A 13,550-nucleotide genomic window follows, 5' to 3' on the forward strand; every position below is an offset into this window, starting at 1 on the left:
ACACCCCTTATTATAGCACTTGGACTGCAATGGCTGTTTGCAAGTCAGTGTGTCCCCCATGTCCCCAACTCCTTGTGCAGTGATGAGCCTTTATGCAGCCCAGGTCACTTTGATTTTCTGAGGGGCCCATCTGTCTGAAAATGAAGAGACGACAAAACAGGATTACACACATCAAGGCAGGTTTTAAAATGTTTAACAAATTAATGTTTTTGATACAAAAATACTATGACAACTGTGCTGCTCACAAGATAATTATAAAATTTATTAAAATATAAGAACTTACAGTGCTCCACAGGCACAGTGGCCTGGTAATAGAGTACAGGTTTAAGGATATACAAGGAGGGTCTTGATCCCATCAGCCAGTGGAGCCAACATAATGTATAACCTTACTTAGAGATAATGTTGAAAGCCTAAATTGGAGACCCTGGCCAAATGGCTCTTCTGGCCTCTTTCCCAGTGATGACAGGCTGTCCTGCTGCCTCTACACATAGTAGGTACTCATTGTTTGCTGAATCATGGGAACGAATACAGCTTTCCAATTTGGTTACTGAAAACCCACATACAGTAAGTATTCCCAAGAAACACTGCAGTCTAGAACAATGGGGCAGGAAGCCACCTCCTCCTCCAATGACCCCAGCCCTGAGTCCAGCTGAAGGCTGCAACAGGAAGCCCCTCAGCCACTGTCCTTCCACTCCTTCTTCCCCATTGCCCCCAGGGGCTCCAGATGCAGTCATGCTTTCCATCCGCTCCCAGCCTCTCTTCTCTTTCCAACCTCTAGAGGGTCCCAGGTGAAGAAAGAAAAAAGCACTTACAGAAGGAGGCAGGCAGCCAAGCTGAGCCCAGAGAGCCGTCCTGGGCGCCACCCCGCCCCCGCCCCGCAGGCCTGAGGAATAAAAGAAACAGCAAGAAGACAAAGAAGGGCTTAAAGCACTGGGGCAAAGGGTGGGGGGAAGGCCTAAGGAAGTTTACAAAGCAATCTGTCAGAGAAGGGATGAAAAGGGAGCCCCGCTGGGCTGAGGGGCTCAAGCCCTCAGCTCACCTTAGGCCCAGTTAGAAACCTGCAATTACTTCAGCTAGTCAGAAAGACTCCCCTCCTCCTCGCTCCAAGAAGCGTGATTATTAACCTCTGAACCAGAAGTTTCCCTGAGCGTGAAGCCCCAACTTGCTGGGGTTTTGGCAGTCCCAAGTACCTATGCTCTACTAGGCTCAGCACACCGCTCAATGGAGCCCACCAAACTGGCCCAACCTCTGTTGCGTCGGAATTTCTGGAAGAAACACAATGTGAGGATAAGGTCACCCACAGTTTCTCACAGCTGTTGAGCCACTTTGATTTCCCAGATTTTCTGAGCTATCCAATACACCCACAAGCAGTTCTGGAAGTTTCCCTTACCACCAAAGCCAGGGTTAATAAAAAGTAACGGCTATCATCCAAGAGCGCACTCTCTGGAGCGCTTTAATCATCTCACCCACGCCTCACAATATCCTTAGGTATGATGACCCTCACTTTAGAGAAAAGGAAATGGGCCTGGATTCAACGACTTTCCAAAGGATACACAGCCTGGATTCCGAACCCGGTCTGTCTGACCTTGAGGCCCACGCTCTTTCCACTGGGGATACCGCCTCTCAGGAATCCTCCAGGATTCCATTTTATATGGTGCTCAGATCAATTTTATTTTTACAGCCAGTCTAATTTAGCAATGGGGAGCTGTATACTAACTTTAGTGATATTAATGTTACTAAGTCTGGTAACCCACTACAATCGGACCAGCCCCAGATCGATTTTAGATGAGGCAGGATGGTATAATTCTGTGACATCTGAAGAATTCCTAGCCCCACAGTTGCGGGTGGAAAGAGAAGGAATGGGAAAGTCTGCATTATGGCTGGGTCGGGTCCTTCTAGTTTTTTAGACACTTGAGTAATTTAATCATAAATGACCGGGCACTGGGAACAGGACACTCACTAATAAAAGCATGGCCTGGAGTTATGTTTGAAAAAAATTTCAAGTTCCTCAGTGGGTGGATCTATCTGCAAAACAAAAGAAAGGCCCCTTTCCCAGCCCAGGCAGAGAAGTCTCCTGCACAGTTAGAGACAACAGGCTTCCGGGCACGTAGCCAAGGTTCTGGGGATATTTATAACTTGAAGAGGGTGGGAGTCCCTAATAAGCTGCTATATTCTTTTTCCATCACTTCCCTCTCCAAGGCTACAGCGAGCTCGGAGCTCTTCCCCACGCAGAATGCCTGCTTTCCTCAGTGCTGGACTTCCATTGTCTAATTCCCTCATACTGGCTGGGGAAAGGGAAAGCTGCGAGTGCTCCCGTTCTGAGGAACTCCAGCTGAATGCAGTTTAGTTGCTGGTGGTTTCTTGGCCAACCTCTGTGGTCTCAGGGATCTGCCTATGAGTCTGAGGCCTCGGGAATCTGAGTCTTTAGGACCAGCCTACGACATCTGGGTTTCGACTGCAAGTCTACAGATTCAAGATCTGCCTGCGGGTCTAAGACCTCTGGGACCTGCCAGTGCTAAAATCTTTCTGAACGCCAGGTCTGAGAGAAGGCTGCGGCTCTGGGATCCGTTCGCGGTCTCAGGTTTTGGAGACGACGATCTAGTGGATCTTTTGCGCGACAGGAGGTAAGTCTGTTCGTCCCCCCTCGGGTTTTCGGCTTCCTACCTTCAACCGAACAGGGACTACTAACATCCTGAAGGCCCGCCCGGATCAGGGCCTCAGACGCCCAGGGTCCCTTCGGTGCGGGAGGCCGCCGGGAGCCCCTGTAGCAGACTAGCCCTCGGGGACGATAAGGAGGGCCCGCCCCCGCCCAGGGGCCTGGCTATCTCCTCCTTACACGCCCTACACCGCCGCCCGCTTCTGAGTTCCCCCAGGGTTTTCGCCTCCCCGCCGATGGACGCCACTCAGTCCGGCGCTCGGGGGGCGCCCTCTTGAGAAGGACGCAGTCGCACGCCCCTACAGGGTTAAAGCGCCGGAGCCGAGACACAGCCAGGCTCTGCTGCCGACCGCACTCCCGAGTCGCCCGGGCGGCGCGGGGCCTCTCGGGAGTTGTATTCCGCACGGAGCCGCGCGGCCGCAGGCACTGCTGGGAGATGTAGTGCGTGGGCGGGGCTGAAAGTTCCAGCGCGGCCTCCGAGTCTCCCCTGGGGAGTGGGCGGCTGCCGCTTCCCTCTCCAGCCTGTGCTGTCAAGCAGGGGCTAATTCTAGCTCTGCTCAACACAGACCAGCGCCTAAATTAGGCCTGACTTCGCAGATAATAAGGCCCGACTCAAGAGAAGCTTCTAGGGACGCGAAGCGAAGTAGGGCAGCCTCCCTGGCTTAATCGTGCTGCAGTCTCCATGAGAAGAAAGCGAGAATACTCCGCCCTGACTGGGAGGACACGCTTACTTCTTCACCCTTTTGTTCTTTTCCCTCCTCGGCTTTTGGCCTCTGGCTGGCTTTTGTACGCGGGAGTGGAACTCCAACTCCCGGCAGGCCATGGGGGCAGGCACAGGCGCACTAGAGGCTCTTGGCCACGCTGTGGGAGGCGGGCCTAGTGTTCCGCCTCTGATTGGTAGAGTGTTTCACGAACTTTGCTCGTTGATTGGCTGAGGCAGCTGCCGGAAAGGACCCGGCCTCGAGACGGCAGAGCGGAGGCGTTCCCTGGGCTGGGCTGAGCGCCTCCTCCTGGAAACAGCATCGGTCTAACCCCCGGCGCTGGAGGGACCCAGCCAGGGGGCTGTCCTAGTAGATTCCGGCATTGCCTCCACCCTGCTGTGGCGGAGACACAGAGGGCGGGTCGCGCTCGAGGGTCAGGGAGGAGAGTGACACGGCCCTGGTCCAGGGCCCTCCCTGCCCGCCTTGGGGCCAGAACTCCAGCCCTGGGGAGTGGGCAGGGCCTGTTTTCCGTGCCTCACACCCTGCTTTTCGCCTCCTTCAGCGCTGTCTGCTAGCTGCTTTTCCTGCTCTCTCTCTCCCTGGAGGCGAACCCTTGTGCTGGAGATGGCAGCCACCCTGCTCATGGCTGGGTCCCAGGTAAGCCGGGGGTGGCTTTTCGGACCTTGTCTCTTCTTACCCACCTCGTCCGGCGTTTCTCTGCTGTGCAAGTCCCTGTGGGAAATTCCCTGGGATTAGTAATTCGCTGGCTTCAATATTCTGCCACCAGGGGCCTAGTACCAAGCCAGTATTGTCACAAACAAGCATATATCGAACACCTGCTATATGCCTTTAAATACTGGGGAGATAAAAGATGGAAGAGATGGGCGCTACCTTTTGGCTCACAGTTCACAATCTGTAGGGAGAAAGGCGGATCCACTTAAGCGTGGCACAACGTAATAAGTGCTCAATTTGCTGTAGGAACAAAGTGCTGTAGTGTGGGAATCACTCCCAAGAAGTGGGAGTGATTAAGTCTATCTGGGGCATCCGAGGGTAGTGGAGTAGTGCAGAGGGGTAGGGGGCATTGAAGAACAGTTGGTACTGGAGCGGGACCTTAAAAAGCAGTAGAATTTCACTAGTGTGAGAAGGATATTCCAGGCAAAGAGGGACATTATGAGTAAAGGTATGGAGCGATGCAAGTGCCAGATAGGTCCTGAGAAAAGCACAGCCAGAGGATAAAGTTCCTGAGTGGGGCAGGGATAGCTGGCCATGGGACCAGAACAATCAGCTCATAAATTGCTGCCTTTACCACATCTCTTTTTTGCTTGAATATATTTCTTCTTTGGACTCTATAGATCACATTTAATATCTTTTTCCTCCTGAATATTTCTAACTATGTTTCTAATTTCAAGAAGTCCTAAATACAGAATAGTAGGGAAGCGTTGTGTGATTTCAGGCACCTGTGACGTTTGAAGATATGGCCATGTATCTCACCCGGGAAGAATGGAGACCTCTGGACCCTGCACAAAGGGACCTTTACAGGGATGTTATGCAGGAGAATTACGGAAATGTTGTCTCACTAGGTAAGTGAGGAGTCTACCTTTCTTTGCCTCCACGTTTTTGAGATCATGTCAAAATGACTTAGTTATTTCAACGCAGCCTAGTGGTTTGATGTTTTATTTATTTTTCTTTTTTGAGACGGAGTCTCGCTCTGTCGCCCAGGCTGGAGTGCTGTGGCCGGATCTCAGTTCACTGCAAGCTCCGCCTCCCGGGTTCACGCCATTCTCCTGCCTCAGCCTCCCGAGTAGCTGGGACTACAGGCGCCCACCACATCGCCCGGCTAGTTTTTTGTAGTTTTAGTAGAGACGGGGTTTCACCGTATTAGCCAGGATGGTCTCGATCTCCTGACCTCGTGATCCACCCGTCTCGGCCTCCCAAAGTGCTGGGATTACAGACTTGAGCCACCGCGCCCGGCCATGGTTTGATGTTTTAAAGCACTTAATTGCATATTGGCTTGACTTGAGTCCTCAGGCAGATCTTTGAATGTGGGAACATCCAGCTCATGTTGTCTAAAAAGAAAAAAAAACTGCTTCTGCACATTTTAGAAACGTTCCGATTTCTTGTGCCCTGAGTCATTTTCCAATCTCCAGCCTGTTTGTACAGATCACTGACCAAACAGGTCTGGCATAATAGTGCTTGCCAGAATATAAATGCCCCTGTAAGTAGTGCTTTTACTCTAGGGTGCTAAAAAATGAGGGGATTCTAACCCAGGTTCATGGGAGGGCGAAAGCCACCTTTTTGTGTTTGTTTTGGCTTCAGAACCCTAGCTTTGACTCAAGTTCCTTAGCTGCGTAGGTTGCCATCTAGAAATGTTGCAGTGTTGATGATGATAGATTTCTAGTGTGTCAAATGCTGTTCCAGAAGAATGCTGAAATAGATCACAAATTCTATTCGAGAGGGCAGCTGATTTTTTTTTACATGGTCTGCAAGCAAGCCTGTCTTCTCTCTTTGCTGTACTTTGGTCTGGGTGTAACTAGAATAAACAGTATATTCTTGAGCTGAACGGTCTTTTGACTCACTCTGCCTCCTGTCAAGACTTGACAGACATTAGCAAGTGTGTGTGGGTCACTAGGTCATCTGCCACTCATTAAGACTAATCCTTTTTTTGAAATCTTTATTCCCATAGCCTTTCTCAGAACAAAAGGCAACTCTGAGGGCTTTCCTTTTTAACTTGAGCTTTCTCTGATATCCCTGGTTTCTTGAATCCTTTCTTTATAAAAGTAACCATAAATAGTTATCTACCCAGATCTATTGCAGTCTGTAACCCAAATATTCCACTTAATCCAACAAAAGCAAAAAATGACAATCATTTAAAAATGTGGATTTACATTTCTATAGTTTAGCCCTAAAAGCACTTGTTAGAAGGATGGAAGCACCAAAAAACTGGTTTCTTGCCCAAATAAGTTTGGGAATGGGAATGGGTTTAAAAATGATTACAAGACGACCTTTTTCTTTTCTTTTCTCTTTTTTTTTTTTTTTTTGTTTTTTTTTTTTGAGACAGGATCTTGCTCTGTTGCCAGGCCTTGGAGTGCAGGCATGATCACAACTTATTGCAGCCTTGACCTCCCAGGCCCAGGGCATCCTCCCATCTCAACTTCCTGAGTAGCTGTGATCACAGATGCGTACCACCTTGCCCAGCTAATTCTTTTTATTTTTTAAAAATTTTTTAATTAAAAAAGATTTTTTTTTGAGACAGAGTCTCACTCTGTCGCCCTGACTGGAGTGCTGAGTTCAAGCGATTCTCCTGCCTCAGCCTCCCAAGTAGCTGGGATTACAGGCACATGCCACCATGCTCAGCTAATTTTTGTATTTTTAATAGAGATAGGGTTTCACTATGTTGGTCAGGCTGGTCTTGAACTCCTGACCTCAAGTGATCCACCCACCTCGGCCTCCAAAAGTGCTAGGATTACAGGCATGAGCCACCACACCCAGCCTCTTTTTATTTTTAATAGGAGAGAGACCTCCCTGTGTTGCACAGGCTGGTCTCAAACTCCTAGGCTCAAGTGGTCCTCCTGCATCAGCCTCCCAAAGTGCTGGGATTAGAGGCCTGAGCTACTGCATCTGGCCTTATAAGGCCTTTTTACCTTAGGATTCCTTAGAACCTTTAGTGTGTTATTAGGCATTGTGAATTTTGAAGGAAACGATATTGTATGTACCATTTACCAACCTAGTTTATCCATGAACCCTTTTCTCCTGAAATGCATACTTTCTTTCTGAAGAGTGTACTAAGAAATCCAATTTGGAGAATGCAGTGTCTGGTATAAAACTTCTTGTAGACAGTGGTTATGTATTTTGATTTTCATTTGAAGACTGCATGTGAAATAGACAATGCCAAGAATGTTCTCAGCCAGACATCTTTTTTGCCTTCTTCAACCTTCCCACTTCTATGCTCATTAAAAGGTCACTGAAAAGTAGGAAGTGACATTTGTCAGTCACTTTTCTGTCAACTATGACATAGGTAAAGATTTGTTTTTCTCCATTTTAACATAGTTGGTTCTAGCTGGGCACGGTGGCTCACGCCTGTAATCCTAGCACTTTGGAAGGCCGAGACGGGCGGATCACCTGAGGTCAGGTGTTCAAGACCAGCTTGGCCAATGTGGTGAAACCCTGTCTCTACTAAAAATACAAAGAAATAGCTGGGTGTGGTGGCAGGCACCTCTAATGCCATCTACTCAGGAAGCTGAAGCAGGAGAATCGCTTGAACCCAGGAGGCGGAGGTTGCAGTGAATGGAGATTGCGCCATTGCACTCCAGCGCCATTGCACTCCAGCCTGGGCAACAAAAGTGAAACTCTGTCTCAAAAAACAAAACAAAACAAACAAACAAAACAACTGTAGTGAGTTCTTAGTAAATATTTCATGATGCTACTAATGATGAAGGCTTGGCAAGTTAAAAAAATACACACTCACAAAATATCTGGACGCTTGCCTTTTAGATATTCTAATTTAGAGTCTCATATTTTCTGCTTCCAATTTTCTTTCAAAACACGAGGAATATATATAGTTTTCTTTTTTTTTTTAAGAGACAGGGTATCGTTCTGTCACCCAGACTGGTGTGCAGTGGCACAATCACAGCTTATTGCAGCCTTGAACTCCTGGGCTCAGGTGATCCTCTTACCTCAGCCTCCTGAGTAGCTGGAACTACAGTTGCATGCCACCACACCCACTTAATTTTTAAAATTTTTTGTAGAGATAGGGTCTCCCTGTATTGGCCAGCCTGGTCTTGAACTCCAGGCCTTAAGTGATCCTCCTGACTTGGCCTCCTGAAGTGTTAGGATTACTCACGTGAGCCACGGCACTTGGCCTGTATAGTTTTCTTAAGGAATCATTAATTACAGCGATACAGAACATGAATTTTGACAGACCTGAGTTTGAATACTGGCTTTACCATTTACTATGGCGTTGAACAAGTCAATTCACTTGTCTGGGTCTTGGATTTCTCATTAATGAAGTAGAAATAATCACAATTCCTGACCCTCAGAATAGCTGTGATAAAGAATATAGTAATTCATATAAATAATTTAGGCTGGGCACAGTGGCTCAGGAGTTCAAGAGCAGCCTGACCAATATGGTGAAACCCTGTATCTACTAAAAAGAAAAAAATTAGCTGGGCATGGTGGCATGCACCTGTAGTCCCAGCTACTAAGGAGGCTGAGACAGGAGAATTGCTTGAACCTGGGAGGCGGAGGTTGCAGTGAACCAAGATCACACCACTGCACTCCAACCAGGGCAACAGAGTGCAACTCTGTCTCAAAAAAAAAATTTTTTTTAGTATAGTGCCTGGCACATAATAGGTAATTTTTGTTCTTACTAGCCTTATTGTTTACTTTTTATTACAGATTTTGAGATCAGGAGTGAGAATGAGGTAAATCCCAAGCAAGAGATTAGTGAAGATGTACAATTTGGGACATCTGAAAGACCTGCTGAGAATGCTGAGGAAAATCCTGAAAGTGAAGAGGGCTTTGAAAGCGGAGATAGGTCAGAAAGACAATGGGGAGATTTAACAGCAGAAGAGTGGGTAAGCTATCCTCTCCAACAAGTCACCGATCTGCTTGTCCACAAAGAAGTCCACACAGGTATCCGCTATCATATATGTTCTCATTGTGGAAAGGCCTTCAGTCAGATCTCAGACCTTAATCGACATCAGAAGACCCACACTGGAGACAGACCCTATAAATGTTATGAATGTGGAAAGGGCTTCAGTCGCAGCTCACACCTTATTCAGCATCAAAGAACACATACTGGGGAGAGGCCTTATGACTGTAACGAGTGTGGGAAAAGTTTTGGAAGAAGTTCTCACCTGATTCAGCATCAGACAATCCACACTGGAGAGAAGCCTCACAAATGCAATGAGTGTGGAAAAAGTTTCTGCCGTCTCTCTCACCTAATCCAACACCAAAGGACCCACAGTGGGGAGAAACCCTATGAGTGTGAGGAGTGTGGGAAAAGCTTCAGCAGGAGCTCTCACCTAGCTCAGCACCAGAGGACCCACACGGGTGAGAAACCTTATGAATGTAACGAATGTGGCCGAGGCTTCAGTGAGAGATCTGATCTCATCAAACACTATCGAGTCCACACGGGGGAGAGGCCCTACAAGTGTGATGAGTGTGGGAAGAATTTCAGTCAGAACTCCGACCTTGTGCGTCATCGCAGAGCCCACACGGGAGAGAAGCCGTACCACTGTAATGAATGTGGGGAGAATTTCAGCCGCATCTCACACTTGGTTCAGCACCAGAGAACTCACACTGGAGAGAAGCCATATGAATGCAATGCTTGTGGGAAAAGCTTCAGCCGGAGCTCTCATCTCATCACACACCAGAAAATTCACACTGGAGAGAAGCCTTATGAGTGTAATGAGTGTTGGCGAAGCTTTGGTGAAAGGTCAGATCTAATTAAGCATCAGAGAACCCACACAGGGGAGAAGCCCTATGAGTGTGTGCAGTGTGGAAAAGGTTTCACCCAGAGCTCCAACCTCATCACACATCAAAGAGTTCACACGGGAGAGAAGCCTTATGAATGTACTGAATGTGAGAAGAGTTTCAGCAGGAGCTCAGCTCTTATTAAACATAAGAGAGTTCATACAGACTAAGTCCCGTAATTATGATGGCTGAGAAATGATTCATTTGAAGATACAATTTTATTTGATATCAATGAACGCCCTCAAGACTGAGCTGCTTTTATCCTACTCTTCTAGTAGTTGTGGGCCACAATTTAAACCGTCAGTGATGACAAGCCATTTGAAATTCTGACCCTCAGCTTTGGGAATGTTATCTCCTCCAAAATGGTGATTTTTATTCACTCAATGGGTTACTTCATTAAAATCAGCCCCACAAGTAACTGGAAAATGGAAGACCAGGGGACAAATGCTGGTGAATGCCCAGGCCTGGAAATGGAGGAAATCTTTCAATGTTATTTTCTCCCATCCTTGGCCCAAAGAACTATGCTAAGTGAAATGTGGGACTGTAATAGGGTGGTCATGGCTGCTTTGGAAAAAGGCAACTAGAGACTCTGCCTGAATTGCCACACCTATTCACACACCATAGTAGTTGGGCACATACATCTTCCCCTCCAAAGGGCTTTTTCCTTGAGTTGCTCATGCATTTGTATCTTTTCCATCTTCCTGAGGGCAAGATTTTGCACGATGAAGGCAATGATTGTAACTTTTCTCCTCACTGTTTCTAATTAGCTCATTTAAAACTTGCATCTTTGTGAAAGCTAACTGAAGATACAGTTGGAAAGGAAAAATGAGACACAGGTTTGGGGACCAAGGACCCATCAATGATGGTGACTTTAGCAGAAGATGCCCACAGTTATTACTGCCATTAATCAGATTTATGAATTTTCTTTGGGGATCACTATAGGGAACATTGTAGGGAAAATATCTTCAAGGAAAGATAGGACCATCAGTGACAGTTAAGTTTAAGGAGCAAGTGGAATTGACTCCTTCAGGGAAGGAATCACAGAGTCCCTTCCCAAGGAATGTAGGTCGTTTCTGTGTTCTTCCCTCTCTAATCTTTAAGATCAACTCTTCCTATCCTGCTAACTCTAAGATTTGATAAGGGCCACATCCCAGTGTTTATCTTAGCTTGCATCAGGGCATGTGTATGTACAGTAATATGTATTCCTGTGTTTTTGTAATAGCAGAAACTGAATTTACAGAGACTTAGCCTGTTCTTGGGTGATGTGAGTCATGTGACAGAAGTATAAACATAACTCCAATGTGAGAAATGTCCTTTTTTCATTATGAAAAAAATTTAAACACTAGTGCTTTAGTGTGCACTCTCCTGTACGGTCTGTCTTTGTTCAGAGCTAAGCACTTGTTTGTATGTGTTTGTCAATTGTGGAAGATAATGACCAGACAAATAGGTCGATTGTCCTATTCTCAGAATGAATTATCTTCTATGGCAATGAAGAACTCTTTGGCTTATAAGGAATTAACAAACCTCGGTAGGAATGTATTTCCATCCTCCCACCCTACAGATATAAGTGGTTAAAATAACAGTTCACCCAATTTAAACCCAGTAGTGTCAGTTTTCCTAATCTCAGTCCAGGTAGGAATTAAGAAATATCTCAAATGTTGATGCTTATCCAAGCATGTTGGGGTGAAAGGGAATTGGTGCCCAGAAAATGGGACTGGAGTGAGGAATATCTTTTGAGAGTACCCCCAGTTTATTTCAACTGTGCTTTTTTTGCTGCTGTTCTTTATTGTGAATGTTGTAACATTTAAAAAATGTTTTTGCCATAGTTTTTTGGGACTCGGTGTTAAAGGAGCCAGTGGTCTCTCTTGGGTAGGGTATTATAATGAGTTATTGTGACCCACAGCTGTGTGGGACCATATCACTTGTTAATAACACAACCTTTAAAGTAACCCATCTTCCAGTGGAGTTCCTTCATGTTGCCACTCCTTTTTAAGGACAAACTCAGGCAAGGAGCATGTTTTTTTGTTCTTTACAAAATCTAGCAGACTGTGGGTATTCATATTTTAATTGTCAGGTGACACATGTTCTTGGTAACTAAACTCAAGTATGTCTTTTCCCATATACGTTGCTGATGATTGTAATAAATGTCAAAGTTCTCCTGTTGCTTCTGTGAGCCACTATGGGTATCAGCTTGGGAGTGGCCATAGATGACAGCACTTCCATGACCTAACTGTATTTCACCCCCTTTTCCTTCCCTACTGTTCTTGCCCCACCCCAACCAGTTCCTGCTGCTGCTTTTGGCTTCTTAGAGGTGAAGGGCTCAAAACAAGGCTTCTAAGCACCCAGCTGTCTCCGTACATGAACAATCTAGCTGGGAAACTTAAAGGACGAGGGCCACCCCAGCTGTCTCCTCTCTTTCTGCCAATTGTTGCCCGTTTGCTGTGTTGAACTTTGTGTAGAACTTATGCATCAGACTCCCTTCACTAATGCTTTTTGCATGCCTTCTGCTCCCAAGTCCCTGGCTGCCTCTGCACATCCCGTGAACACTTTGTGCCTGTTTTCTATGGTTGTGGAGAGTGAATGAACAAATCAATATGTAGAACAGTTTTCCTTATGGTATTGGTCACAGTTATCCTAGTGTTTGTATTATTCTAACTATATTCTGTAATTAAAAGTATAATTTTTAAAAGTCAGCAAACCTGAGAATTATTTTAGTAATCCAGCACTAATTCATATAATGGCTTTTCATCAGATTCATTAAAATCGGGCATGATTGTCTTTACACTGATGCATTTTGTACAGATGTACAGATATTTTACACAGATGTTCTTGTAGGAATTCAGGAGTATAGTATCTTGAGCCCTATGGTTATTGCCATATCCTGGGAAGATGAAAAAACCCGAGTAGTTTTCTATGAAGGTTATGCTTTTGACAAAGGCCACATGGAAATATTTGGTATAGGTGACTCATTAGCTTTGGGGAAGGAAAAAAAAAATCCAAAAAGGAAAATGAGAGAAGGCCTTCTTGCTTTAAGGGGATATTCTGGAGTATTCACTAAGAATACTAAGTCTTCTGGGTGCGGTGGCTCACGCCTGTAATCCCAGCACTTGGGGAGGCCGAGGTGGGTGAATCACCTAAGGTCTGGATTTCGAGACCAGCCTGGCCAATATGGTGAAACCCCATCTCCAGTAAAAATACAAAAATTAGTTGGGCGTGGTGTCTTGCACCTGTAATCCCCACTACTCAGGAGGCTGAGGCAGGAGAGTTGCTTGAACCTGGGAGGCAGAGGTTGCAGTGAGCCGAGATCACACCCCTGTACTCCAGCTCGGTGACAGAGTGAGACTCTATATCAAAAAAGAAAAAAGAAAAAAAGGAAAAAAAAGCTAAACTAAAACAGTTTCTACCACACTAGGATTGAGTTCCTAGAACAGATACCTCTTAGAAACAAAGGCTCTCTATTCGTGACATAGTTGTACAGTCTGCCTAAGGCTGTGATTAGGTATTACCAGGGTGTGGCCACAATTTTCAAATTACTTACAAGTAATTTTCTCTCAATGAAATCTTTTTTAAAATGGACAGCCAGCCTAGGCAAAGGTAGGGATGGAAGTGCTTTATATTGGGGAAAATATAAATATGAAAGAAATGTTTTTAATTCTGTAGCCAAGACTTGCAAAGAAGAGAAACTTCATCAAAAAAACTTTTTTTTTTTTTTTTTTTTT

The 13,550-nt window shown here is 45.9% G+C and overlaps 1 protein-coding gene across 1 annotated transcript; it reads left to right on the forward strand.

Moving 5' to 3' along the window:
* Nucleotides 1-328: 328 nt before the first annotated feature.
* On the forward strand, nt 329-12,520 carry ZNF436 (zinc finger protein 436). The gene is made up of 4 exons (XM_017886564.1): nt 329-2,624; nt 3,920-4,014; nt 4,811-4,937; nt 8,752-12,520. The coding sequence occupies exons 2-4, from the start codon at nt 3,982-3,984 to the stop codon at nt 9,999-10,001; spliced, it is 1,410 nt and encodes a 469-aa protein (XP_017742053.1). The 5' UTR covers nt 329-2,624; nt 3,920-3,981; the 3' UTR covers nt 10,002-12,520.
* The last annotated feature ends 1,030 nt before the right edge of the window (nt 12,521-13,550 follow it).

Source organism: Rhinopithecus bieti, unplaced genomic scaffold (genome assembly GCF_001698545.2).
Source record: "Rhinopithecus bieti isolate Rb0 unplaced genomic scaffold, ASM169854v2 scaffold_14826, whole genome shotgun sequence".
Classification (NCBI taxonomy): domain Eukaryota; kingdom Metazoa; phylum Chordata; class Mammalia; order Primates; family Cercopithecidae; genus Rhinopithecus; species Rhinopithecus bieti.